The sequence below is a fragment of the Camelus bactrianus genome, chromosome 18 (genome assembly GCF_048773025.1).
Source record: "Camelus bactrianus isolate YW-2024 breed Bactrian camel chromosome 18, ASM4877302v1, whole genome shotgun sequence".
NCBI classification, from domain to species: Eukaryota; Metazoa; Chordata; class Mammalia; order Artiodactyla; family Camelidae; genus Camelus; species Camelus bactrianus.
This window is the reverse complement of record NC_133556.1, coordinates 6388599-6415419: the sequence shown is the minus strand read 5'-3', so window position 1 is coordinate 6415419 and position 26821 is coordinate 6388599. Positions and strand designations below refer to the sequence as shown.

Here is a 26821-nt window from a genome sequence, read left to right as displayed (position 1 = left end):
TGGAGTCTCCCTGGAGTTCGTTCCGCGCCGCCTGGAGAACGTATCTGCCCGGCTCGGCGACCGCCGCTCCCGCCCATCACCCTGGAGCCGCTGAAGGACGTCCACCTGGGCCTGGCTCCGCCCGGCCGCGGCCCGGCTCGCCTTGCCCTCCTCTCCGGCCACTACCTCTACTACCACTACGGCTGCGACGGCCTGGATGACCGGGGCTGGGGCTGCGGCTATCGCACTCTGCAGACACTGTGCTCGTGGCCAGAGGGCCGGCCTGCGGGAGTGCCTGGGCTGGCTGCCGTGCAGGCGGCTCTGGAGGACATGGGCGACAAGCCCCCTGGGTTCCAGGGCTCGCGGAGCTGGATCGGCTGCGTAGAAGCCAGCCTCTGCCTTGACTATTTCGGGGGGCCCCAAGGGCGCCTATGTCATGTGCCCCGTGGAGCCGGGCTTCATCGGGAACTGGAGAGGCTTTACTCCCACTTCGCAGGGGGTGGGGGGCCTGTAATGGTTGGAGGGGATGCGGATGCCCAGTCCAAGGCCTTGCTGGGAGTGTGCCTAGGGCCAGGCACGGAAGCCTATGTCCTGGTATTGGACCCTCACTGCTGGGGTGCTCTAAACAACCCCAGTGAACTACAGGCTGCTGGGTGGGTGGGCTGGCGAGAAGCAAGCATGGCCTTTGACCCCAACTCCTTCTACAACCTGTGCTTGACCACTTGTAACTCGGAAAAGCAGCAGCACGCCCTGGACTGAGGCTAAGGTCCCAGAACTGAGACGTCTCCAGCTCCATACAAGCTCACCTACCCCCATCTCAAAGGCAGAGCCCCCAGGAAATCCCAGCAGAGCCTGGGACCTATAGTGTCAATAAAGTGGCAAGGCCCAGCCAACCATGGCCCCAGCCAATCTTTGGGAGAATTTGGGGAGGTATACATACACCAAGTCAGGAGTCACTACGGAAGTGCTTTTATTGGCAGTAGGGCTGAACGTACAAAAAATTCTCCAAGCTGGATGGAACAAGGCAGTCACAAGTATAGATGATACCCAGAATAAGGAAAAGTAGATGGCTCAAAAGAAATCCACATCATCTGGAGCATCCAGGTCACGGTATTCCACAATGGCCCGTGGGTCTCCACGGACCATCCTGTGAAATAAGAAAGAGGTAAGATGGGGTGAGAGTTGAGGGCCCCCAAAAGGGACTTTGAAGAGGACAAGAAAGCTTAGACACCTTAGCCCATTCTCACCTGTTTCGAGGTTTCCCAGGATAGCCTCCCTGGCCACGGAAGGCATCGTAGTTCCCTCGGCCAGCACCATAGGGAGCATGGGGGTATGGAGGCCCTCCTGTGGGGACCGCAGGGCGAACAGCGCCAGCTGTGAAAAAGACCAGCGTTGAGTTGAACAACTGTGACCTCAACTATATCCTAGCTAAGTTTTCTTTCTACCAGCCCCTCACCATCACTAAGTCCTTCCAACTCTCTCTTGTACTTACCTCCATAGCCCAAGATGGGAGGCCGGGGCTGGCCATAGGGCATCAGGCCCTGAGGAGTCTGGTGTGGGTAGGGAAGTCCCGGGGTCAGGCCTGGGGGGAGTACAACACAGACAGGGACATGAATTACTGCGGGGGGGGGGGGGGGGGGGAGGCAGGGTAATGACTAATGACAACGGGCTTTTTAGTAATATGGCCTGAGATTGGGATAGAAACTTTTCAGGGTATGACAAGTTAAAGAGAACCAGGAGTCTGAACAGCCAAGGGACAGGGAATGTGGCAGACCCTCATGGATCGTATCTTACTCTGGGCAGGGCCAGGTGGCTGAGCTGGCTTGATCTCAGGCAGAGCTGGGCGCTTAGCATCAGTGAGAAAGTTGTTAAAAAATGCCACTTCCTTCTTCACTTCCTCAATTTTCTCTGCATGTTTGTTAAAGATATGTTTGCGTACAAACTCAGGGCCCTGGGTGAAAAGAGGAGGGGGTCAGAACAGAGTGAGCAATGTGGGTTCCTTAACTCTCCAGACCTAATCTGGAAGATAAACCTCCCCTCCTTCTAATCCCAATGAGCAGTTCCTCCCCAGGCCTTGAGGAGGCTTCCTCGCTCAATCCTCTCCACCCACAGTGCTAACACAACTCTCTAACATCCCAGACCTTGAATTTCTTGCCACTGAGAGGGCACAGCCACTTATCCTTGCCCAGTTCCTGGGTGTTAGAAGTCACAAACTTTTCCACTTCCTGCTCAGGGTCTTTGCGACCCATCTTCTGGGCCTCTTCCTCTGAAAGAGATTCCCGCACGCTCAGCAGGGGAGTCAGCTTCTCCTCAAATGTCTTCTGCCACTCTAGCACTGCGGTTTGGAACAGACAGACAGCAGGTTGGAGATGGGAGCCAGGAGCAAGGAACAAGCCAGAAGGAGGAGATTAGAGGAGAAGGTGCACAGCATAGCTATCTACCAGAGCAGAATGAAGGCCAGAGGCATCTAAGAGAAAGGGACCGAAGGGTCAAGGAGTGGGGAGGCCAGGAGCTCACCTTCTCCATGACTGATGCGGTTGGGCGGCATGGGCCCCCGAACATGGATGATGCCACAACGGTTGGGCATTTCATCCTCATTGGGGTACTCGCACGTGTTATAATAGTCCAGGGAATGCACAATGCGCAAATAGAGGAGCAGTTTGTCCAGAACCTATGAGAAGTGAGAAGCCGTGAGTTCACCACACTCCTGCCCCTTTACTGCCGGGAGCCAGGCTCTCCCACACCCCACACTGCTCTCCCAGCACCTTAATCAGCTTCTCATCCCGCTCCACGTTGATCTCTGCTGGGTTTCCTTCCTTAGGAGGCTCCTCAGGAGGGGCCCCCCCACTGCTCCCCAGCAGCTCCTCCTCCTCAGCACTCACTTCCTCAATCAGGTAGTCAGTGATGTTCTTTAAGATCGGGTTCTGCGAGGGCAGACTCTGGTAGGGCGAGAGAGGTGGAGCAGACAAAACTCCTCAGGGTAGGTAGCCTAGGAACCTCCTCATTTGAAGAGGCAACATGGGGCCAAAAAGAGTTCGGGACTCAGCTGGCCTGTTACCTTTCCCTTGTTACTTGTCTTCATTTTTGTATTTGTTCTGCCCTAGCCCATAAATAATCACTAATGCCAATCTGTTTTGTTCAAAGCTGGAAGCTGCCCAGGAGGAGAGGGGCAAAAACATGGGCAGGTATAAGGGATCAATGCTACAGATCAAGTAGGGCCAGAGGTGCCCATGGCAGATGAGGCAGTACCAGCGGCTTCTTAAAAAGTTCCACCAGGAGACACTGACTGTTGGCAGAGGAGGTGTCCCAGGCTCAGAGGCCCAGAGCTGGGTCCTGTCGTCCAGCGTATGGATCAGCTTGGCTGCCAGCTTGATGTCATTGCGCACTATCTGCTTGTGCTGGGTGATACCGTTGATGTTGCGGACGCGGCGGGTCAGGTCTCTGTTCACGCCAGGACTCAGCTCACATTCCCGGAGCTGGAGGAACAGAAAGTTTACCAGCACCGGCCCAAGAAGAGCCACTCAAAGACTGGCCCTGCTGACAGTGCTAGGGATTAGACAACGTCCTGAGGACTGGGACCAGATGTGTCTCGTTCACGGCAACAGTCCCAGAGCCGAACCCAGAGACAACTATATACAATTCGCATGGGCAGACTAAATGGATGAAACAAGGGGCAGATAAGTGAAGCTACCAACGAACAAAGGAATCAGAGATCAAGCAGAGCATGGAAAGCCCCACTTCCTCTTCCTCTGCAGCCCCACTCCCAGCACTCACTCGGATATTCTGCAGGTTCCAACAGATCTCCTTGATATTGACGCTGCGGTCAAAGGTGACCCAACCACGACGGAAAAACCTAAACAAGAAAGAAAATGTCAGCAAAATTCTGGGATGGAGGTGACGTGGGCCACTAATCTTCCCTTGTACCCTTTCCCCAAGGTCTCCAGGGTCACACCTCCCTCCATTCCTCACCTCCTCTCCGGCTGGGGCTCGGATAGTGCTACACGCATAAAGCCTGGGTATCTTTTACAGAGCTGGAAAAAGAAAAACAGAAACCCCACTAAGTGACTCAAGGGTTCACTTCTTCCTCCAATCCCCATGTCCTCAGAACCCTAGAGAACTGCCTTTTAATCTTTCCTTGGAATAAGAAAAAATAAAGGGCTTAAGAATAATAGCACTTGAAAGCTAACAGTGCAGTCAGGGCCAGCCCTCGAAGGGCATGAGCCCATGGGAAGGGGGCCGCCCTATTAGAGAAATAAGGATGTATATAAAAGCAGTGCCAGATTATCTTCTCCCTGCCACCCCACTCAAAGGAATGGAGCATAGGTGTCTTCCCCGCCTCCGACACCATTTTCCCCACTCACAGAAATTATCTCAGCCCGGGAGATGTTGGGTGCGATGTTGCGCATGAAGAGAGAGCAAGTCTTATGCAGAGGTCGGGGTTTACATTCCAGCCCAGGAGTGTCCTTAGGCTTCTCCCTTTCTTCTTCCTTAGGCTTCTCCTTTTCCTTGAGTGCTTCTTCTATGCAGGAAGTGGTAGGAATTAGTGAAAACTGATTGTTAATTGATGAGAGGAGGATAGAGAAGCTGTCAGACCTACCCCCCACCAGTCTCTCCCAAAAGCCCCCCTCCCATCAATTTCACCAGCCTCTCACCTGTCCCACCCTTGTTCAGTAGGAAGAGACCAGACTACAAGCAGAGAAAATAAAACCTACCAGCCTCTTCCTTCTCCTCCTCGGCCTGGCCGCTCTCGGATTCCGACTCCGACTCGGACACACTGCCTTCGTCAAAGCTGTCGTCACCACTGTGCTTCCTATTCCGCTTCTTGCTGCTCTGTGAGAGCCACGGCAAGAGAAGGGGAGTTAGGTACCAGGAACTAACACTGATGCTGACCCTGTGCAAGGGGAGACCCTACCTTTTTGGCATCTTTCTCAGAGTCTTCTTTTTTCTCTTCCTTGTCCCCGTCACCCTCGGATTTCTTAGTTTTGTCATCACTGGAGCTGTCATTTTCAACCTACAGGTAAAGACAAATCACCAGGGATGTCAGTCTCCCCTTCAGCCTTTACCAGAGGGCCCTGCCCACCCTCCACAGCTGAGCCCACCAGTTCCTCTCCCCTACTCAATACTCAACCCTCTAGAGTTCCAGCTCATTTGGACCCACCACTAAAGCAGCTCCACCCTCCTCCCCAGGCCTCACAGGCAGCACCCAGAGGCCCCAGCACTCAGACCTGTTTGCCGTCTTCTTTCTTGTCATCCTTATCATTGGCCTTGCGCTCTCCATCCCCCAGGGCTGGTCCAGCCCGACCTTCCTCTTTCTTGCTGGGCTCCCCAGGCTTTCCTGCCTGTTCCTCCTCCTCCTCCTGCTCCAGGATACGTAGATCATTCTCTGTACCTCCTTCCATCTTAATCACAGCTACCAACAAAGGGAGCAGAGGCTGTCAGTCTACTTCCATTTCCAACCAAGACCTTGGTCACAAGACGGCCCCACCCCTCCCAACCCATATACCTGCATCCAGCATCTTGACAATGGCATCAGCTTTGTCTATGTCCAGCAGAAGATTATCAAACCAGCCACTCTCCATGAGGGACAAGAATACTCTTAGTCGGTTTTGCAGGGCCCCCCGGGCCTCCTGCCGTCGCTTCCCCACCTCATCTGGGTGGTACTTAGACCGAAACCTTGGAAGGAAGGGAGGAGGGAAGAGACCAAACAGTCACTGGAGGCCAGGGCCAGGACATGGGGAGGGGGCCCAGGAAAGTTAGGGCATAGCCCCCATCCTCTCACACCCACAAAAGATCATAAAAGCAGAGATTAGGGAAAGAGGGGTACACTAGAACCACCCAATCCCCCCCCCAAGAGAACCAGAAGTTATGCTCTGAGAAGATCTGGGGGGGAACCAGGAACTAAGAGCTCTGGATTTGGGAAGAGCATGACTACAGGGGGAGCCAGAGGTAGAGAGGCAAACTGATTGCCCTAAGTGCCTGGGAAACACAAATTTTAAAAAGCATAGTTTCCCAAAGCTTCCGAGAGGAATGCTAAGGAAATAGTAAGCCCCAAAGAACCCCCCTCTCCTTACCAACCCCAAACTAGTCATTAAAAAGATTGCTCCCACCAGCTCCCTCCACCCCTAGGTGGAAGACAAGGGAAACCTGAAATCACCAGAAAGGAAAAACCAAAAAAAGGCAGAATACCTTTCTCCCCCCTTGGGAAGATAAGCAGATGGTGAAGGGACAGGGAAAGACCAAAGGGAGAAACTGAAGTGCCCTTATAACTCAGTTACTGCCCACAGGGATGGAAAGAGGACAGGGGTGGAGAATTATGGGTAGAGCATGAAAAAGAAAACACTTAAGGTGTGGGGGAAGAAGAAATTAGGATATGGGAAAAAGGGGGAAAGTGTGAGAAAGTCCCAGAAATCAAAAACAAATGGGGAAAACTAAAGACCAAATGGAAACTGGAGGGGGGGAAAAAAGCAGCAAAAAGTGTTAGGCAGGAGCAAGAACAGGTACATAGAAAGAATGAAAGGTATATGAGGGGGTGAGACAAGACACAGAGAAGAGGGGACAATGACAGAACAGAACCACAAGTTGAGCATAAGAGGAAAGGAAAGCCGCAGGCATCACCTCCAGGATCTTTACCTTGGCCGCTTGGTCAAACAGAGCTCAAGATTTAACTAGCCGCGCCCAGGGCCCATGCTGGCTGGTGGGCCACCGGCTGGCTCCTGGCTGGGGTGTCCCGGCCCGGATGCCCCACCCCCGCGGGACTCCGCGGTGGGGGCCCTGACTGACTAACTGCCTAAGCAATCACATTCAGCTAAACCGCTGCATTGTGCACAGCAGTGCCCTGCCTGTCTGCCTGGCCGGGCAGCGCGGTCAGCCCAAGGGGCTCATGTATGGGCTGGGTATGGTGGGGGTGGAGGTGGGTTTGCTCCGAGCTCCGTCGATGAGCGGGTGTAGTTCCCAGTTCTGGCTCTTTTCAAGGAGGAGGAGCAGAAAGAGGATGAGGAGGAGGAGGAGCAGGAAGGGGGGAAAAGATGGTTGATTAAAATTAAAACATCCACAAAAGGAAAAAAATTAAAATTCTTTTTCTGTCAAACGACCCTGAGATCTTTGCTTTTCTTGTCTGGATTCACTCGTTGCTTTTGGGAGGATGCCACAGCCACACAGGGTCCCGGCGATCAGGGATGACAATGACCCAATACCAGCAAGTGGGAAGCAGTCTGTCTGCTGCCCCAAGGGAACAGGTGGCTCTGGCCAACTGCCTGGAGGTGTCTCACTCACTGAGGACAGTGGGGAAGGGAGACGGGGTGGGGGCCGTGGCGGACATGGAAGTGAGGAGGAGAACCCATCAGCCAGTGCTATTGTACTTCCCTCCCCCACCCCCAGGAAGTTCTGGATTGGGGAAAATGGGAAGAGGACAGGGCTGCAGGCTCCACTGGCGGGGCCAGGGGAAACATGCCAGGGAAAAGACAGCAGGAGAGTAAGGGGCACTCACCACTCCTCATCTTTATGAGCCAGGAAGAAATCCTGCATCTGCTGCCTTCGAAAATCCAGCTTATAGTCGTTATAGCGCTTAACTGCCTCTGTCTCATCCACAGAGTCATCCAATGACAGGAGAAACTCCTTGAAGGTCTTCATCACGGGTGGTGGCACACCCAAGTCAATCTCTGCGATGCTGCCCAGCCTGGGGGGGGCCCGGTCAGGAAGTCTTGGTTGTGGGGGAAGAGGGTGGGGGGATGGGGGGCCAAGGTAGCCAGCTGCCCCCTTCCTTTGCCCACCAGACACCACCCCAGACACTGACTGCTACCACCCCCACAAGCACTCCTCTGAGTGCCTAAGCCACTTCCTGGCTCTAGCCATGGTCTTCAGCAACCCCAATCCATCCCCCGAGCCTACTGACTCCCTTCTCCCGAGAACCCCAGGTCTTTACCTGGCCTGGATAGGCAGAACATGATGCTGCATGATGTGGACGTCTGGGTGGCCCCAGGGCTGAGGGGGGCCATAAGTTGGGCCCCCACCCCCCCCAGCATAGGGCATCTCATAGCCACTGTGGTATGGGTCAGAGCTGTGCTCATCCCTGAGGGTGGGGGACACAAAAGTCAGACAGAGAAGGGAATCACCTCTCCAGAGCACAAAGGAGGATGGAACAGAAGGAGGGGCACAGATGGAGTATGGTCTCTCACCAAGGATTTAAAGGGATTAAATAAGGGTGGGTTTATGGGAAGTTTGAGAAAAGGAAATGACAAAGACAGTTCTCAGCAGAAGTAAGGGTAGATAGCTGAGGCCCAGGTAGGACAGAGGCTAAGGAGAGAAGACAGAGCAACTGTTGCCGTCTCACCAGTCTCGCCTCATGCGCTTCTGCGGGGGGCTGAGCTCGTGGCGGGGAGGAGAGAAGCGCTCTCGCCGATTCCTATCGTAATCACGATATTCGCCCCGGCTGCGACGCTCCCGGCCGCGGTCCCACTCTCTGGAGATCAAAACAAGTAACGGTAAATAAGACATGGTTGGTTATCCCACGGTCACACTCCTGGATAGGCCCTTCCCAACCTATCTCTAAGAAACCAGACTAAAAGCCCGAAATTATACAACTAGCCTCTAAACAGAAAAAGGCTCTCATCTCCTTCCATAACTTTAGGCATTACCCACAAACTGATGGCTCACAATTCTTCTTCCAGCCTGGCCTTTTTCCTGAGTTCCAGACCAACATTACCAGTCCCCTCCTAAACAGCCATTTTCACCTCAAATTCAACATGTCAGAACTGCACCTGTTAATTATATCACGTGGGCCCAAATTTGCTTCCCAGTCCTGTTTCCCACTCTCAGCTGCATCAACACATTACCAGGTATCTAGTTATCAAGTATCACACTCACCATTATTTGTAACTGACTTGTTAATCCTCTGCCTCAAGGCCTATCAAAGCTGTCCTTCTCAGGGGGAGGTGTAGCTCAGTGGTAGAGCACGTGCTTAGCATGCAGGAGGTCCTGGGTTCAATCCCCGGTACCTCCATTTAAAGAAAAGAAGAAAAAAAAGCTGTCCTTTTCTTTGCCATCCCCACAAACTCTGCCCTGGTCCATGTGCCCTGGTCCTGGACATTTTGCCTTTAAGTGAAGTCTTGGTCTGGTTTCCCTGCCTCTGGTCTCTCTAAGGTCAAAGTGATCCTTCTCAAATACAAATCCAATCACACCATGCCCCTGCTTAAATGCCAGTCCATAGCACTGTTCAAAACCTTGGTTCCAGGCTCATTCCAGGCTCTCTACCAATCACCAGCTGACCCATCCCCATCTTAACAAAATAAAAAAGAAAATCCTCTGTTGTCACCTGGTGGTTTTAAAAAGTTTTAAAAACTTTTGAAGATTAACAAGCTTTTGCTTATGTAGGTTGTATCTATTCACTCAACTATTCAAAAATTGAACCAAAAATACCAAATAACATTGAAGTTACACAGTAACACAAATTATATACTTTTATTTAAAAATGGCTATTTTCCAAAAAAAAATTTTAGTGAGAAAAGTTACACGGTTTTTCATTTACAAATCTTTTCAAAGCTGGCTTAATAGAAACAGCTGGATTCTCATAGTATTTGCTTCTCTATTCAGCCTGTTACGAGTTGTTTAGTTGAAAAATATGCAGAAAAGCTGGCCTCACACTGATGTGCAGTTGGAAAACAGGAAGATTTTAATAGCTTTTTCAGATAACTGGGGATATTCTTTATTACCCAAAATTTAGCAAGAGATAGTTTCTTAAAGGCTAGTTGCAATGTTGAATCTAAAAACTAAATTAATGAACATTTCGTACTCTGCTACATTAAAATTCATTGTTCTACCTGGCTCTTTCAGTGGATCTTGACACATCTCATTACACAGTATCAAAGTGTCATCATCATGAGTATCACTGCCCATCTCACCAGAAAGTCTTTAATGGGAAGCTGTCAAACTAACACTGGCAGACACAAGTTTTCAAAATTTTAGTTTTCACTGGCAAGTTCCACTTCCTCACCTGCAACAAAACTGACAACGTTCTTCGAAGTAGTAACAAGTTCTCTTAGCTTGTGTTCAAGAAAATATCTGCCAAATACCCAAATATTAATAAGCACTGTTTGATAGCCTTTCATTCGGGTAAAAATGGCACCCCAACAAGGGGGTCGGGGGCAGAGAAAAGGACCTGTTAGTTTAACTCACAACTCAATCTCACAAAAGTTCTTCCTCAAGATAACCACTATCCTATACCCAGAAATGCTTTACGCATACTTCCTGTGCATCATGTGTACTAAAAAATAGTCAACAATCCAATTTAATAAGATTTAAAATTTTATTGCTTCCTCAAGGACATTAAGTGAAACTGACTCTTTGTTTTTGTTTTTTGTTTTCAACTCTTTGGTGCCACTGCCCTGATTTGTGCTAAGGCACCAGCAGGTTTACCTGCCATTGCTATAGCACCAAATGTCAATATGGTGAAAACAACAATACTATCTTAGCATTACTACACAAATAATTGTGAGCTCACAGCCTCCTTAGGGTCTGCGGATGACATTTTGAGAACAAATACTCTGAAGAAACTAGAACACGTGCTCTTTTCTGCACACAACTTTATGTCCCCATCTCCAAGTTGTACACTCCACCAATGTCTGGGTAATTCCCACTTGTATTTCCAAGTCTTGCTAAGTGTCCCTTTTCTGTAGCTCTCCCCTGCGCCACCTCCACCACTTCTCCCCTCCCTCAGAAGATCTGTTCCCTCAACGTTTCACATCTCTATGGTGATCTTTCATATACGTTCATTTGCAGCATATTCCCAAGGCCATTTTGGCCCCTACTCCAAGCCCCAGACTGTAAACTCCTTAAGGGCAATAACTACACCTTATCCATCTTCAGAATTCAGATGAACACCTTTGGCTTTCTTCTTTCTTAGACAATACTAAGGAAAACAAAGTGCCCTATAAAGTCTCCGCAGTGAAGAGATACACGGAAAGACTGAATGACTTACTAAACTCATTCTTCAAAATGATATTGAATGAATAAATGCTACCACAATAAGTCACCTCAAACTCTTTTTTCCTGGTAATCTGTCTCCAAATCAAACCTTGCCATCAGCTCACTGATTAGATATTTGCGATGTCCCTTAAAGAGTCAGCCACAGTCGGGCTTATTTTGACTATTTAAAACATCAGCTGTTTCTTAAGGGAAAAACCTTAACTATAATTAACTCAAGAACATCCCAGAAAACTAATCACTAGCTGAGTCAAGCCTAATCAATTAACCCAACCACCACTGCTCAAAGAATTCTTTCTGATTTTAGGCTAAACAACTACAAGAAACTTAATTACATCCTGCCAGGGCACTGGTCTGACAACCTCTCCAACCAAATCTACTCTGTAATATTACTTTCTTTAAATCTATCTGTTTAGGTATAATTCACAAACAATAAAATGCACGCAGCTTAAGTACATGAACAAATAATGCTTTTTCATACTCAAACTCTTACCACTATTGCTTCAATCTTCTGGACATTTCAAAAATCAAGCCATAGCAATGAGCAAATAGGTTGAACCACATGAAATGGTCGAGTATGAACGATTTCACATGGTTCGCCCTAATAAAATCTTAAGGGAAATGTAATCAGAGTGGAGTGCAAAATAAGACAAGCGGACAAAATCAAGGAAAAGTAGCGTCTTACCGGTCATTCCAATCGTCCCCTCGACGTCTTTCATCTCTTTCTCGGGAACGGTCATAGTCGCTGCGCTCTCTTCTAAACTTGTCCCTGCGCCTTCGATCATACTCATCGTCACTGTCACCCATGGCGCGGTCTGAGGGGGCCTGGAGCCCAGACACGGAAGGTCAGGGTGTGGAACAATGACGACCAAAGCAAAGAATCGCTCCTCTGAAGCAGCACGCCCGCCTCCCTCAGCAAAGGCCTGCCTTCCGCTATGCCCGCCATCCTAAACCCACGTCCCGGGCAGCAAGGAGGACTGCGACGCTCCACCCTCCCCCGCGGGCCCCCAACCCCTGGTTCTCCAGGCCTCTCCCCTCCCCCACCTGGGAGCGATAGCGGCCGTTAGTCTCGCGCTCTGGCCAGCAGGTTCTCCGGGCGACCTGGGCCCGCCTCTTGCCTCGGGCGCGCGACGAGGACGGCGAGGAGCGTGAGACAGACGCGAGGCTCTCAACAGGGCCGAGAAGACCCGAAGAAAGTGGGACAGCGAGGATGGGCGGTCGGCGCGCGCGCTCGAGCTGCGCCTGCGTCAACCGCAGAACAGCGCCTCGAAACACAAAACTATACCCAGCTGCGCTTGAACTGCAACCAAACCAAAGACGGAATGGCTGGGAGATTCGGGGAACGATGGGAAGGGGCGGGGCCCCGGACGTCTCGCGCGCTTTCCGGGGCGGGAACTTCGCAGGCGAGAGGAACTACGGACGCCGAGACGGACCAAACATGGCCTTGGGAGAGCGCTGCAGCTCTGTGAGCGGGGAGAGTTTCTTCCCGCCGAGGTCGGACGTCGAAGGTCGCACTTCCCCGGATGTGTCTAGGATCTGAGTCAGTTCGCGTCTAGCCGCCTTGCCCCTCACTTTGGTCGGGGAGTCTCCTGATCTCATCGGGAGTGGCTCCCCCCTCTCCTAGCGCAGGGCAGTCGCTTAGGTAGTACGGGCGTTTAGTGGAATACAGCAACCATTTTAAAACATTTACCACCATTCTGTGCTCCCACCAGAGAACCAGCCTGTATTTGTGCCTCAGTACGTGCTACCAGCAAAACCCACTGTTCCTGCTCTTCTTCCAGAAAGGCACCCTATCTTTAAGCAAAACTGGCAAACGCCAACCAGTACCTTGATGAGATTGATTGTAGGTTGAGGGCCTGACCACCAAGCAGAATCTGGCTTGCCCCAGAGAAAAATTCACCACACTGGGGATAACACCAAGTCCTTGTTCAGTGAGTTGAGTGTGAGGACTTAAGGATAGGAAATGCTGCCTGTCTGGCTCCCAGCACTGAGAGGAAGAGTATTTTTACAGGAAACTATATTAAAAAGAGTGCATAGTGGAGGTGCAAAAAATTGGCCCTTCTGATCTTGGTTCTGCCACTTTGGAAGAATGCAATCTGAGGAAACCACTTCTCAGCTATAAAAGCAGTCACAACAATCAGGCTCCTGTTGGGCTGCTATGAGAATCAGATGAGACAACACGCTTAAAAGTGTTTTGTCAACTCTTGAGGGATTATTATTTCACGATTGGAGGAAGAGGAGACAGCATTTGGTGACAAAGTTATAAAGGTAGATGTCAGGGAGGGTGGTTGATGAGAAGGGAGAACACGGCACATGCTTCTGGGGAGACTCAGCAGTCGGTGGTGACGGTGGCCGAGAGCTCCTGGATGCGCCAGGCACTGCAAGCCTTGCATAAGATGTGCCCATCCAGCGGGTAGCAGCCCTGACACTCACCCTCAGAGGAGAGCAGCAGCCCACACTCCTGTTCAGAAAGAAGCAACAGCTTTCCATCAGGCCTTGACCCCTGAGTTCCTTCTCCCTTGTGGTCTAACATACCCAGCACCCCAGACCCCAATAACCCTGTTTCCCCTTATCCAGGTCCCCTGACCTCGCATTTGTAACAGCCAATGTGAAAGCTGCGATCCAGAGCAACGATTCTCACAGTCTCCTCCTGACCTGGCTCAGGCATGATGGCTCCACCACACACTGAGCATCGAGGGGCAAACTTCCTGGGGGAGAAGGGAACCAAGGATGCTGTCAAGCCCCAGGGCTGGAGGAGACTAACAAAAGAGCCCAGAGAAGGTGGAATGCAGGAGGGCACAGAAGTGGCCAGAGGTATGGTCCTGGATCTTAGGGGAAGATGATAAGAAACAAGAGAGGCTGGTACTCGGACATAAAGGAGAAATAAGGAAGATGGGAAAGGCCAGGCCAGATATCCTGAGACAAAGGTTGGGAACCCGGCTGACCTGTGGAAGTCCTCAATGCAGTGGATCTGGCTGGTGGCATCCACAGTGAAAGGGATGCCATCAAGACCGCGGTGGCACACCACACAGGTGAAGCAGCCAGGATGGTAGGCCTTCCCCATAGCCCGCAGAATCCGGTCCAGGATGGGCTGGGAGCACGTGGAGCACTTCTCAAGGGTGGCCTGTTGGGAAGGAGGGCAGGAAGGTCAGGGGCTGGGGAGACCCATGCAGCCCTGACTGGCATCCTGTTTAGGTAGCCCACTGCATGTGATGCAGTGAAAGGTGGCCTTGAACAGATCTGAGTACAAGTCCCAGCATGGCAGCTTCCTAGACAAGCTATTTAACCTTTCTGAGCTTCAGTTTCCTTCAGTAGTAGTATCTGCCTTACAGGGCAATTGTGGGAATTTAGCACATTCCCTTAAATCTAAAATAAATGCCTCATACTTGTAAGAGGATATTGTCTTTCCCCTCCAGCAGCCAGGATATAGCTACTTACTTCATTCCTCCCTTCTTACATACCAGTTTCAGTCCCCCAGCCTCAAACCCTGTTCCTCTCTGGGGCTTGGACATCTAGTTCCCACCTTGGTTGGAAGGCCCCTGTCTCCTGCTGCTGACTCCAGCCCCCCTCACCCCCACCCCCGCCCAGCCCCAACCACTCACCACATAGCAGCTCTCACAATAAGCCCTCCTCTCCACGGCGTAGAAATGTTGGCCCCGGAGCTGGGCCCGGCACGTGGAACACACAAAGCAGCCAACGTGAAAGACACGGTCCAGGGCTACAACCCCAGCCCCATCCCCAACCACATCTTCTCCACAGCCACCACACCGGCCTGGGGTTGAAGAGGAACAGGGTCAATCTGCACAGGCTTGGAAGCCGGACCCTCTGTTCATCTGACTCTCCAGCCCCACCTCCCCTTTCCTGCTCCACCTAGGGTCAGCTCACCGAAGTATTCCCCACTGGGCGGGTGGTTCATGTCATGTACCAGCTTCTTAGTCAACCTCTCAAGTTCCTCCTCGGGAGGCTGGCTCAGGGGAACCTGGGAAGTGAGAATCAAGGGTTCGGCCCTACCTCTAGCTCCCAATACTGTCACTGAAGGTCACTGAGGGTGACTAGGCAATTCCACCCAAAAAGCTCATCTGAGAACATCTCAGCCCAGGGGCCAGAGGTGCCCTTCTAGAAGCCAGTATGCAGATCTATCCCCTCCTTCCTTTATTTCCAGACCTGCCCAACACCCCCCGGGGGTCCAGAGCTCCCACACCTCAGACTTCTGACAACCAGGACATCAAATACCACCCTCACGCCACCCAGTCCGCATCCCGTTGTCTTTGAGGACCCCAAATCCCAGTGCCCGGGGCTTACCGGGGTCCCATACCCGCTTCCTCTTCCTGCTGCAGGGTTGGAGGCCCCAGCAGCCTCCTCTTTACCCGCTGGCCCTGGCTCACGGTGGCTCCGATAGCCAGCCCCCCAGACTTCACCTCGGCCTGGGACAGGAAAGTGGGGGCCCGGAGGGGGCCCAGGGGCCTGAGAGGCCCCCCGCCTGGGGGGGCCACAGCCTCTCACTGGTTGTGCCACCTTCACTTGCACAGGGAAGGCAGGGCCGGCGGGGGTGCTGGCCGTAGCATAGGAGGCTGGAGTAGGGCCCCCATAGGGGGACACTGGGAGCGGTGGGGGAGGAACACCCCCTCCGTTGGGCTTCAGGGAGCCTGAGCCTGAGCGATAGGCAGGGGGCTGAAGGGACTCATAAGCCTGGGGAGAAACGCAGACCAGAAGGAGTGAACTGGGCACATTCCATGCCACACATCTGTGGAACCCCCTACCCCATATGTGTGGCACCCGGGTTAGCACTGGTTTTGACAAGGACCCGACCCCAGGCGACTGACAACCTAGTAAGTTTTGGTGGCCTGGCTCCCTCCACGCTGGTGTGTGCATCACTCACACAGAGGGGGAGGGGGGCTGAGAATCCAGAGCAGGGACCAGGCTGGAGGGGAGGGGCAGGGGACAAGGACTGAAGGGACAGAGGCAAGACAGGGGAGTCACCTGCCGGTCAGGCCGCCGTGGGGCATGACCACGACTCCCGTCCAACTCGGCCAGCATGCTGGTCAGGGAATCAATCTCAGCATCCAGACTCCCTGGGCGCAAGCCCCCCCTGTCTGGGGGTGGTCCCTGGGGATGGAGCAAAAGCAGGGAGAATGCAAATCACCTGGCCTCCTCTCCTGTCCCAAGTTCCCACCCCGCCCCCAATCTCAGTGCTCACCTGTGAGCGCTGGGGTGCTCCATGGCACCCCACCCAGGCCAGCCCCCGATCCTCCGGTCCCCCAGGGGCCTGGTAACACTGCTCAGATGGGAGAGGGCAAAAATTGACCCTGGGGTGGGGCTGGAGTGCTGGGGTGAGGGAAGAGAGAGCAAAGGTGGGGATGGGAAGAAGAGAGTGACACTTGTGGAGGCCGCCGTCTTGGGTCCCTCTTCTCCCCTCCCCCCTCCCCCCCCGCACTTGGGGTCGGAGAACGGGGCAGGGGGCAGGGAGGGCTGCCAGAGGGCAGGGGCTGCGGGTTTCAGGGCTTGGGGAAGCGGCGGTACGGGTGGGCTCAGCGGGAGGCAAAAGCCGCCGCCGGGCAGAGGTGAGCGCTGGTGCCCCGATGGCCTCCTCGGCGGCGCTGGGGCTGCCTTACCTGCTCCGTGGGCTGGCGGCGGCCCCGAGGCGCCTCGAGGGAGCGCTCTCCCCTGAGGGGCTCTGGCGGGCTCCGGCTGCTTCGGGGGAAGCCAGGTGGGCCCGGACATGGCCTAGATCGGGGGACTCCAGACAGCGGTCAGGGCCCCACGGAGCCCCGGGCCTCTGACTTGGACCCCTTCTTCCGTCCCACACCTCACTTGGGACTCCAGGAAAGAAACTTTTTCTGGCTTTTTTTTTCCCCTTCCTCCCCAATTTTGGGGACGGCCACGCCCCCGGTGACGTCACTGCATTCCTGGGGGAGGGTCACGTGGCCCCTAGGCCCTAAAGTGCAGTCCCTCCCCGAGTCGGCCCCCTTCTGTGAGCCAGGAGGGCTTTCCGCGGGCGCCTGCGTCTAGGGGGCTGCGAGCAGCCCGTTTCCACGAGCCGCCACCAGGCCCAGCGCCCCAAGTCCGGCACTTGGCCCCCTCGCCACTGGGAAGCTCCCGAGCCCCTCTTTCCCCATCCCCCATACAGATTTCTCCCTCTTCCCGTCCCACCCACCCTCTCCCGTCCAGAAGTGCGCCGCCAGTGTGTAGTGTTCTGGTCTTTTATTCATGTTCAGCAGTTAGAAAAATAAAACAGAACAAAAACATCACAACCTCAAGGGTCAGGGAGTCTTGGGTGAGCAGGGGAGACTGAGGTAGCCTAGCGTCACAAGCGGAGACCCAGCCCCCGTCAAGGCACCGGTGAAGGGAGGGAGGTCAGCAGGGGAGGACTGCTGATTTCCTCCCCCAGCCTGGTGGGGACAGCTGCCCTGCGTTAGTGCACCGAGGCCCCTCTCCCAGAGACGGAGAGATGCCAGAGACCAGGATCCCCTAATACTTCCACCAGGGTCCGAGTCCCATGTGCGAGACAGGCGGGAGGCGGCCCTTCCCTTCCTCACCCGATAATCCAGGTGGGCCGCCCAACCTGGGCACTCTCTACTTGGAAAGCGGCTTCATAGATCAGTGCAAGTGACAGGGGTGACGCCATGAATGAGCAGAGTGGGGCCCAGATCACGGCTCAGAATTTCCAGCAGCGCCAGGTAGCGAGGGTAACGGGCAGGATCAGCAGGAGGCCGAGGCAGGTACAGGAAGGTGAGGGCGGTGGAGGGCCCCTGCTCGCCATCTCCACCCTCTGGCCCACCAGGCCCTCCTCCTCTGCCACGCCCCTGCTGGGCCCGAACCAGGGCGTTGGCGCTGCATGCCAGGGCCTCTGCCTCAGCGTCTCCCCGCCTGCCATTCACGAAGTCCCCTTCCTCCTCCTCCTCAGGCTCCTGGGACCCAGCCCCCTCACCCCACACCACCTCCTGCACCTCAGCCCGGATCCTTAGCTGGCTCAGCAGTGCCCGGAGCCGCCCCTCAGCCGCCCCAGGGGCCTCCCGAGGCCCCAGGCACAAGAAGATCCGGAGGCGGGCACTGTGCCAAGCGGGCACCATGCCCAAGATGGTTGCCATCTGCAGCAGGAAGAGGCCACAGACGTCCACATAGCCGGGCCCACCCCGGGGCCGCAGCAGATTGAGGGGCCACACGTCCACATGATGCGGCTGAGAGGTGCCCCCAGACCCCCGGCTCAGCCGCTCGGGGGGCAGGGCCCCACAGGCCCGGGCCAGAACCACGTTCTTGTTCATTTTCAGGGCATCTGCCACCGTGGCCACGTAGTCCTGGGGACTGAGAGCCCGGGGGCTCCCAGGAGCCCGGGGTGGAGGAAACAAGGTGCTCAGGGCTGGGGACCCACCCTCCTGGGTACCATCTGCAGGCTCAGAGAAAGCTGGGTCCGTCAGGAAATGGTCCTCAGGTGCAGCATCATCATAGAAACCCAGGACCAGCGTGTTGGGCTTCATGCCACCTGGGGGCAGAGAGGGGCAGAAATCAGACTCACAGAGGAATCAGACTCACAGGCTGAGTTCACACCACGCTGACAGGCGCCCACTCCCACGCGCTGACAGCGACGTGTGTCAGCCATTAGGTATGACATTTCCACTGTGCTTGGCCTCTTAAGGCAACACTTTGCACATTTGCATAATGACTTTTAGTTTTCCCAAACACTTTCACATGCTTTTATTTTATTTATCTCCACAACTAATCTCCCCCACTTAAATAGGCAAAGTTTGCCTTAGGATTCTTTTAACTAAGGAGCACGTCTGGTCTGTTGCAGTAGGATGCATTCACTCTAGATTTCAAGCTGCACACCTTTTTCGTGACGGGATCTAAGAGTCTGACTCCACTGGGCAGACGTGGGACCCCCTGATTAGTCAAGCTCATGGCCTCACTCCCCAGGGAAACAGGGCCTGGGCCCTGCTAGGGGAGGATAAGAACTCGGCGCTGGGGCTACACAATCTGTTCCTACAACTGCAAAGCCCTAATGGTGGCACGACCAAAGCACAGTCCCCTGAGAGCTAACATCTGCACTCTAACCCGGGGGAGGGCTCTGTCCTGTTGAAAGCACTTTGTGTTTTAACCCATCTGATCCCTGAAGCAACCCTATGAGGTAGGGACTATTACTCACCCCATTTTACAGATAAGGAACCTGAGGCCCAGAGCGATGAAGTCACTTGCCCAAAGGCTCATGGCTGGTAGACACCGGGGCCAGCAGGCGAACCCCATGTGTCCAGCACCTGAGCCCATTCTCTGAGCCTCTAAGCTGCTATGTGCACCAGCTGCAAAGCCCCAAGTCCCTGCTGACAGCTCCTGGGTTTCAGTACCTGAACAACCAGCATGGAATCAGGTAATTCCTCCTTTAACAGGGCTGAGTTTATGGGAAGACTCAGACCTCTTCTAAGACCTTCTCAGGAGACAAATAGGTTACTTAAAATCTACCAGTAAATCAAGTTGGACATGCTGGGGGACTGATCACTGAAAGGAAATCTTTCCCTTTTTATTTGAATCATTTCCCACAGGGTAAATTTCATGCAAGTGGTGGTCTCTTGGCTCAGGATCCCTCACAAAAGGTGGAGCTGAGGAGAGAGCTTGGATGCTCCAGGGTCTGTCACATAATGCTCAGTAACACCCCCAACACACTTTAGCAGGTGGGAACTCCAGCTGATCTTGCAAATTAAACAAGTCTCACTCCCTCCTGAGCATTTTCCAAGGTTCTGATTTACACTGACCAGGGCAACGTCCAACACTTGAACTTCAGCCAAACTGTAAATGCAGCCCAAGTATGCACTCAGAGGGGGCACAGACCCCAGTCCCAGGACTGAGAAAGGAGGAGGTGGCTGAGCAGTGATTTGGAGGAGGCAGGAGTGCAGGGCTGGAGGCCTCCGCACAAAGACACAGCCACAAAGCTGGGAGTGTCCCACTCCATACAATAGCATCAGTCCCACACACCCTCCGCGTCCTTTGTGGTTTCTGGGAGCCTTGTTACACCAACTCCTATTTCTCCACACCTTTCGAGACCCAGCTGAGATACCATCTCATCACATTGCCGGCCATATCAATGCATAATGGTCTTCCTTCCTCTGAATTGTGGTGGTTAAAAAGCATCTGCCCTACATTTGACAGGGCAGCTGCCAGCCTCAAATGTTTCTCCCATTGTCCCCAACAAGACAACATGCTTTTCAGAGCCTGTGCCCCAATTATGGGTCAGGAAAAAAACAAAAACCAGTGTCACTCCATCTCCAGTCCTTAAGGCATCTCCTTGGAGACCTTATCACGCCCTGTGCTTTATCTTTTGAGAACTGAGTTCTATATGCACTAGATTGTGGGTTCCTTTTGGAGTTTGCAATCTGTGGTTTGCTCTCTGGGGGTAGGGAGCAGAGATTTTCATGGAGCAGGTTGGGGGACCTAGACAGGAGCAGCTCACCAAGGCCTGAGATCCGCAGCAGGTGCTGAGCCCCCTGGCGCACGGAGGGCGAGAGGGTGAGGTCCACGAAGGCCTTCACCTGGGCCCGGTCCACCAGGCTCAGCCACGCCCCATACTGTGGCTGCACGGGGTCCGAGGGCAGGCAGTCTGCAGAGAAGGTAGGCAGCAAATGTGGCCCAGACTCAAGTACTTTCTCCCAGAGTCCAAATTGCAAGTGGGCCGAAGAGACAGATCTGGGCAAGGGTGTGGCTGCTAGGAAGGGTCAGCTGGGAAGAAGGATGGTGCCTCTGGGATGCAAAGAACACAAAGAGCATCTGAGAGTGAGATGGAGAGAGAGGCTGGGGGTGAGTGGAGGGCAACTGACCGAGGTCTCCCAGGGTGACGTGGCCCAGCACGTAGAGGCCCCCTTTCTTGAGCTGGTTGGCCAACCGCAGCAGAGGCAGTGCGCCCCGGGGGTTCCCCACCAGGAGCAGCAGCTGGGGCCGCCAGAACTTCACGTGATCCTTCCGGACATCCAACCGGAGCAGATATTTACGAACCTGGACAAGGTGAGGTCGTGGGAAGATGGGCTCCGGTGGACAGCCCCCTCGACCTCTCTCGGACAGGAAGAAACTCCAGCCGAGGGAACAGGAGGCCTCCTTGGGGCGTAGGTGTTCCCAGGCCGCCTCCTCCCCTCCCCTCCCCACCCTCCTCCAAGTCCCCCCACCAACCTGGTGGAAAAGCAGGGCCTGGCTGACGTAGCCCCAGCTGCTGGGGCCTCCTCGAGCAGTGAGCAGGGCGGAAAGCAGGCCCATGAGAAGCAGGGAGCCACCAGCGGCCCCAGGGCTGATGAGAAACATCATGAGCAGGCAGGAGGCCACCCCCAGCAAGCAGGTGTGCCAGGAGAACAGGCTGAAGGTGGGACTGCGGGCAGACAGAGAAGGGAGGATGCTCAGGAAGGGCTGCCCTGATACGGAGCCACTCCACTCTATCCCCGACCTCTCCCACTGTGGTCCGAGGCCTGCCCACACCTCCCTCTCTTTCTCTGCAGACACAAGCATCTTCTCCTCTCACCGGAAGTTGGGGGCCGAGGCCCACTCCAGGCTCAGGCAGGACAGGTCCACAGCAGCATAGGCCACCAAGTAGAAGACAGTGACCACAGCGGCCAGTGTGTTCAGCTTCCCAGCCAGGAGCACCAGCTGGACAAGGACCAAGAGGCTGGGCCTTCATCAATTCCCCCCACCTCGTCAAATGCCAACACATGCTGTCTTTTCAGCCCTGTCTCCCAGCACCCACATGACCCTTTCTGGTCCTAAAAGCATAAGCAGGAGGGGCTTAGGGGCAGGGGGAAGGCTGCTTGAAGAGGAAGGCTTACCTGCACTAGGCTCCAAGAATAGAGCACAGCCCCCCAGGGGTTCCCCCCTCGGGATACAACCTTGGCCGGTGCCAGGATCACTCCTGTGCAAACAGAAACACAGGAGTCACGTCAGCCTGGGCCAAGCGGGGGACCGAGACAGACATAGGAGGGCGTGCCCAGAGCCAGGCAGGAGGCAGGGGACAGTGCACCGAAGAGGTCATCCTGGGCCAGGGCGTGGAGGATGCGGGAGGCGCCGATGAGGGAGCTCATGGAGGCTGAGAGCGACGTGGCATAGATACCAATCAAGACCAGCGGGGGCCACAGGCTGATGGCCCGGAAGAACCCATAGTCCTCCTGCAGCAGGGTCCTACAGGGAGGGAAAGGAAGAGGATCCAGAGAATAAATATGCACCATCCTAGGGTCCTGGTGAGAACAATGCTTTCAACACTGGGTGAGGTTAAGCACTGGGTATTCTCAACAGACCCTAGCCCCGATCTTAAGGACCATATTAACAGATCAAGTGTGCCCAGGGGTTGATCTGCCCTACTCACGGGGGATTTGGCTGTCATTGGGGTGCTTTGAATTTAATCATATGTGCACATTCCCAACAGTATATGCACAAGAAGCCAAATATTTATGGAAATACAAATTGACTAGAAAACTTTTCCCCACCCCACCCCCAAACCAAGTGCTTACAACAGTACCAGGCACGAAGCAGATGCTAGCTGCAGGTTGGCTATTACCACATAGCCAGCCTACCCACTGAAGGCAGCAGCTCCAACGCTCTCCCAATGGGACAGACAGTCCCGATTTTTCCCTGCACCCCAACAACTTCAGTATCTACCCCCCAGCCTGTGCTGCCCTTGATGATCCAGGTGTGCCAACCTTGTTCCAACACCCCACCCCACCCCTTTAAAGACCAAGCTCACCCCCTCCCCAGGCACCTGTCACAGGTGAAGCTGGAGAGGAAGAAAAGCAGGATGTAGATGAAGAAAGTATAGGCGACAGCGACGATCGTGCCCAGAGGAATTGCCCGGCTAGGGTCCTTCAACTCCCCTGGAGGGAAGGGAGCAAAGGGAGAGAGGTCAGCCCTCCACCACTCCCTCCATCCCTGAGCCCTCAGCGCCCCCACAGGGGCACAAGATGGCAGCCCCCCAATCCCAGGAGGTGGCAGGCAGGGGTTCTCACCCGACATATTGGCCCCAGCCATGATGCCCGTGCAGCCATTAAAAAGGACAGCAAAGACGCTGGCAAAGGTCATCATGGCCCCCGTGGTGTAGTCCTTGGCGTAGCCAGCTGAGGATGGGACCGTTCTCAGGGAGGAGAGGGTGTCAGCATCCCTTCTAGGGACCCAGGCATTTTGGCCCTGCCACCCCCTCCTCAGATTCCAAACCCCAACCTGCCTCCCCACCATCCTCACCAAGACCCCAGCCCTGACCCCATATCTGACACTGGCTCAGCCAACCTCCTCACCTCCTTCTCCCCCAGATGCTCCAGTCCTCCCTCCAGCGCTTCATCAACGCTCTTTCCTAAGATGCCTTCCCTCCCGCTCCTATCTGAACTTCCCAACCCAGCTCAGCCCACTCTAGCTCCACCAGCTCCCACCCTCCCCAGTCCATACCCAGATCTCCCTCCTCTGGACTCCTCTGTGATTCACAGATTCTCCTCTGTGAGTCTACTTGAATCACATTCAGTCCTATTGTGCAATTTGTTTCCTGAACGTACGTCTTATCTCTCCAAGTAAGTAAGTTCCTCTAGGGCAGGGACTATCTTGTGGTCACCCTTGTACCTCATTGGGCCAAACACACAGCAGCCCACACATGCCGAACAGATCTTAATCAATCTGCATTACTCCAAGGCCCAGATGTCCTGCCCCTGATTTTCCCTGACATCTGTTTTCACCTGGGATTCCAGAGGCCTGTCCCCTACCATGTGCCCACCCCTCTCCTCGAGAACCCCAGCACTCTTGTGCCCAGCTCACCACCCAAATTGGCCTTCAGAGTGCTGCTGTTGAAGCCAGTGAAGTGGCCGACCTGGGGCGGCAGGGAGGAGCCATTGGGGCCAGGCTGAGGGGTCAGGGGGATGTCCCTGGGCCCCACAGCCACAAAGCTGATCAGCACGGAGGCCAGGGAACCAGAGACCAGCAGGAATGTGAGGAAGGAGGCCCGGGCATAGAGGCCAGCCCCCAGCGTGCAGACCCCGCCCACCAGGCCCAGCAGCAGGGAGCCATAAAGTAGATTCCAGCCGTAGCCCTGGGGCAGGACTCGGAGCCCACTGGACCCTGTGGCATCTGTAGAGAGGAAGGAACAGAGTTAGAAGGCCACATTCCAAGGAGGGACCCCAACCATGACTCAAAACAGGGACAGACCCCATCTTCGGTCCACTTGTCCTCATAGAAGCCATCTTTCCCACTCCCCCACCCAACTATCCCAGCATCCTAGCCCTCCCTGCTGGGTACCACTATTCTTGCTCTGTCAATTTGGGGAGTGTTAGTCTGGCCTCCCTGACTACACGGTAAGCTCCTCGTGGGCCAGGACAATCTCTCGGATGTCTACAAGAGTCTAGGCACTCAGTAGGAGCTGGAGAAACCACCGTACACCCCTCCTGGAGAGGGCTTCTCTACCAGCCATGATCCCAGAATCCTAGACCCTGCAAATCCTCAGAGCTGCCCTGACCAGGGTGGGGAACACAGACCAGCCCCGAAGACATCAAGCACAGCCTCCACCAGCCCCAGCAGGGAGACTGCACAGCCACAGACGTTAGCCAGGTAGAACATGAGGCCAATGCTGCCCCCAACCTCAGGCCCCAGGGTCCGGCTGATCATGACTAAAAGTGGAAGCAGGAGGTGAGTGTTAAGGGAAAAGAAACTGAACTGGAGCATGAGGATGGCCCCGAACACAAAGCATGCTGCAGCTGGCCCTCCAGGCCTCACCTCCCTGAACACACCAGGACTGTTCTCAGAGGCAGTGTGTCCCAGTGCAGCCACTCCCAAGCCACGTGACTTTGTCCAAGTCACCAATGCTCTGGAATCTCGTCTGTAAAATGAATACTACCTAACTGACAGGACTGTTAGGAGAGCCAAAATGGCAACTGAGAAGGCCCCTGGTGGTCTGGAAAGTGGAACTAACATGGAAGGCCACATTGGTCACCTTCCCCATTCCAACCTGTCTGCTGGACATTCATTGGAACTTGCCCCCTCTTATCCTGCGCCTCCGGGGGGGTGGGAGGGGCCCTCTCCTTCTCCTTATGACAGAAGAGCCCAGACCCCAGTTCACGGATGTTGGAGGATACAGTAGGCTCCGCCCCCTCGCACAGCTCCATTGGTGGCGATGGCACAGACAGAGAGGACGGTGAGTGCCAGGATGAAGTAGGCAACCAAGAGCATGGCCAAAGCCTGCAGCAGCCCAGCATGGCCCACCACGAACCCTGGGACAGGAGTGGTAAAGCAGGTCAGATGGTGGCTCATGCATCCCACCCCCTTTCCCATTGGTCATCAGTTACCTCCAGGGCAGAGCCAAACACAAGGCCATGGGGAGCCCCCTCCCCCAGCCCTTCATCTACCCACTTCTCCCAGGGCTCTTCCCCAACTTCATCCCAGTCCCAGCCATCCCTCCCACTGCACCCCTGAATAAGACCCCCACTCACCAATCCTCAAGAAGACAACTATACTGAACATGGACAGGACCGTGGGCACCACCACACCCAGGAAGGTGGAGAGTTTCCGGGCAGATGCCCCTCCAGGACCTCCGGCCCCATTGGCAGGGAAGGCAACTCCCTCCTCCCCCAGGAGCCGGTAGGCCAACAGAGGAGAGTTCTCACTGGCCATGGCTGAGAGCGGGCAGAGGAAGTCACCAGAGGTTACGAGGCCTGCAAAGAGTTTGCTGAGTGGAAAGCAGCTCCGTGGAGTCCCCCCAAAACACCTCTAACCAAACACCCCAAAGCTTCCCCCAAAAGGAAACACACACACTCACTTATATTCACCAGCAACTCAAAGTGTTAGTTGGGGGCAGCCTGGTCCTGGCCACTGCCCCAACAAAGGCAGACTCTACAGGCCTCAGCATTGGGTACCAAGGCCCTCACAGCTCCTGGGGGCCACCTCTTGCCCCATATGCCTGAGACTAGGAATGACAGTGGCTGTGGCAAGGTGCAAAGATCCTCACCCTTCTTAACCAGCACAAGAGGAAGCAAATCCTCAAAAGGGAAGTGAGTTATGGGCAGGAGGCCCTCTTCACTTGCTCATCTGGAGTCCTGAGCCGCCCCCCAAGATCCTCCATGCAATCACCTCAGCTCAGGGCAATAAGAAACTTCTGAATCTTCCAAAGCCCCATCATCCATCAACCCTTTTCCTCAATCCATCTCGAACAGGCTCCTCTGTCCTTAACCTCACCAGATTCCTCCCACCCACACAACGCAGCCCCTAAACTCTACCATCCCAACCATTCCTCGACTACCAATACCAAAACATCGGCCGGCAACACAAGGTGGGTCCTCCTCCCCCAACCGGTTCCTGCCCACTTTCTCCCGGGGCAGGTTGGAGGGGGCCGAGATTCCTTCTCCCCGGCCAGGCGCACCCTCCACAGCCCGGGTGTGTCAGGGCGCTCACTCACCCACCGGAGGACGCAGCTGCTCGAGGTTGATCCCCGGGATTTGGAAGGGTCCGCTACAGGCGGAGGGGGCGCGGGTGCCGGAAAAGACAGCTGCGGCTACCGGGATGCCAGGCCCGGAGCCTCTCCCCCCGCCCCAGCACACACGCGCCCCATTGGTCCCCAGGCCCAGCCCCGCCCCTTGGGCGAGCCCGGGGAGGCCCCGCCCCTCGGGGCTCCCGCAGCCAGCCGGGCTCCCGCCCCACGTGCGACCGGGATGCTGCCCGGGTTCGCTCCTCAGACGTGCGTCTTTGGCAGGCTGCGGGCCACGGTTCCCACTGCGCCCATCACCGCGGTACAAACAAGCGCCTGCCGCGCGGGCAGGACCCCACTCGGGGCTCGAAGGCGGCCCGAGGAGTCACTGCTGAAAGGGGCGTGTCGTGACGGCGGAAGGCCTCCGGCAGGTGGGCGGGGCCACGGCACCTGTCACAGGTGCGCTGCGGGGAACGC

At 55.0% G+C, this 26821-nt stretch overlaps 4 protein-coding genes across 12 annotated transcripts; 1 reads left to right on the top strand and 3 right to left on the bottom strand.

The window, feature by feature from the left end:
* Nucleotides 1-163: 163 nt before the first annotated feature.
* UFSP1 (UFM1 specific peptidase 1) lies at nt 164-4032 on the top strand. Its single transcript, XM_010953386.3, has 2 exons — nt 164-1144; nt 3124-4032. The coding sequence occupies exon 1, from the start codon at nt 310-312 to the stop codon at nt 736-738; it is 429 nt and encodes a 142-aa protein (XP_010951688.1). The 5' UTR covers nt 164-309; the 3' UTR covers nt 739-1144; nt 3124-4032.
* Nucleotides 933-12625, bottom strand: SRRT (serrate, RNA effector molecule). Of its 7 annotated transcripts, none has more exons than XM_074345835.1 (20): nt 12001-12625; nt 11642-11781; nt 8309-8437; nt 7901-8047; nt 7466-7654; nt 5483-5652; nt 5205-5389; nt 4892-4990; nt 4692-4809; nt 4341-4495; nt 3949-4010; nt 3754-3832; nt 3267-3455; nt 2745-2918; nt 2497-2650; nt 2121-2314; nt 1774-1930; nt 1472-1561; nt 1227-1353; nt 933-1126 (listed from the first exon to the last, which is right to left on the bottom strand). In XM_074345835.1, exons 2-20 carry the CDS (start codon nt 11761-11763, stop codon nt 1051-1053), a joined length of 2616 nt encoding a protein of 871 aa, XP_074201936.1. In that variant the 5' UTR covers nt 11764-11781; nt 12001-12625; the 3' UTR covers nt 933-1050. The 7 variants fall into 7 exon arrangements, with proteins under 7 accessions (XP_074201936.1, XP_074201931.1, XP_074201932.1 ...); XM_074345830.1 differs by having other exon boundaries at nt 1472-1573; nt 7466-7678; nt 12001-12624; XM_074345831.1 differs by having other exon boundaries at nt 4341-4498; nt 7466-7678; nt 12001-12623.
* A 521-nt stretch (nt 12626-13146) lies between these two features.
* Nucleotides 13147-17025, bottom strand: TRIP6 (thyroid hormone receptor interactor 6). The gene is made up of 9 exons (XM_074345841.1): nt 16569-17025; nt 16154-16281; nt 15937-16062; nt 15259-15645; nt 14842-14935; nt 14559-14728; nt 13902-14080; nt 13544-13664; nt 13147-13417 (listed from the first exon to the last, which is right to left on the bottom strand). Exons 1-9 carry the CDS (start codon nt 16675-16677, stop codon nt 13286-13288), a joined length of 1446 nt encoding a protein of 481 aa, XP_074201942.1. The 5' UTR covers nt 16678-17025; the 3' UTR covers nt 13147-13285.
* A 117-nt stretch (nt 17026-17142) lies between these two features.
* Nucleotides 17143-26492, bottom strand: SLC12A9 (solute carrier family 12 member 9). Of its 3 annotated transcripts, none has more exons than XM_010953382.3 (14): nt 26340-26492; nt 25374-25595; nt 25020-25154; nt 24423-24554; nt 23710-24018; nt 22917-23024; nt 22673-22784; nt 21938-22095; nt 21747-21829; nt 21446-21570; nt 21103-21295; nt 20757-20931; nt 20393-20539; nt 17143-18436 (listed from the first exon to the last, which is right to left on the bottom strand). In XM_010953382.3, the coding sequence occupies exons 2-14, from the start codon at nt 25552-25554 to the stop codon at nt 17547-17549; spliced, it is 2748 nt and encodes a 915-aa protein (XP_010951684.1). In that variant the 5' UTR covers nt 25555-25595; nt 26340-26492; the 3' UTR covers nt 17143-17546. The 3 variants fall into 3 exon arrangements, with proteins under 3 accessions (XP_010951684.1, XP_010951683.1, XP_045371495.1); XM_010953381.3 differs by having other exon boundaries at nt 26336-26490; XM_045515539.2 differs by lacking the exons at nt 24423-24554; nt 25374-25595; nt 26340-26492 and having other exon boundaries at nt 24893-25020.
* Nucleotides 26493-26821: the final 329 nt, after the last annotated feature.

Coding starts and splice junctions, on each gene's coding strand:
- UFSP1 (XM_010953386.3), top strand. CDS start 310: ATGGGCGACAAGCCCCCTGGGTTCCAGGGCTCGCGGAGCTGGATCGGC.
- SRRT (XM_074345829.1), bottom strand. CDS start 11,763: ATGGGTGACAGTGACGATGAGTATGATCGAAGGCGCAGGGACAAGTTT. Junction 4,011..4,340: donor CCCGGGCTGAGATAATTTCT/GTGAGTGGGGAA, acceptor TTCTTTTTCCAG/CTCTGTAAAAGATACCCAGG. Junction 1,127..1,226: donor CCTGGGAAACCTCGAAACAG/GTGAGAATGGGC, acceptor CTTATTTCACAG/GATGGTCCGTGGAGACCCAC.
- TRIP6 (XM_074345841.1), bottom strand. CDS start 16,677: ATGTCCGGGCCCACCTGGCTTCCCCCGAAGCAGCCGGAGCCCGCCAGA. Junction 16,282..16,568: donor GCCGCCAGCCCACGGAGCAG/GTAAGGCAGCCC, acceptor CCCTCACCCCAG/CACTCCAGCCCCACCCCAGG. Junction 13,665..13,901: donor TGCATTGAGGACTTCCACAG/GTCAGCCGGGTT, acceptor CTTCTCCCCCAG/GAAGTTTGCCCCTCGATGCT.
- SLC12A9 (XM_010953382.3), bottom strand. CDS start 25,554: ATGGCCAGTGAGAACTCTCCTCTGTTGGCCTACCGGCTCCTGGGGGAG. Junction 25,155..25,373: donor AGTTGTCTTCTTGAGGATTG/GTGAGTGGGGGT, acceptor CTCCTGTCCCAG/GGTTCGTGGTGGGCCATGCT. Junction 22,096..22,672: donor TCCAGCTTCACCTGTGACAG/GTGCCTGGGGAG, acceptor CCCTCCCTGTAG/GACCCTGCTGCAGGAGGACT.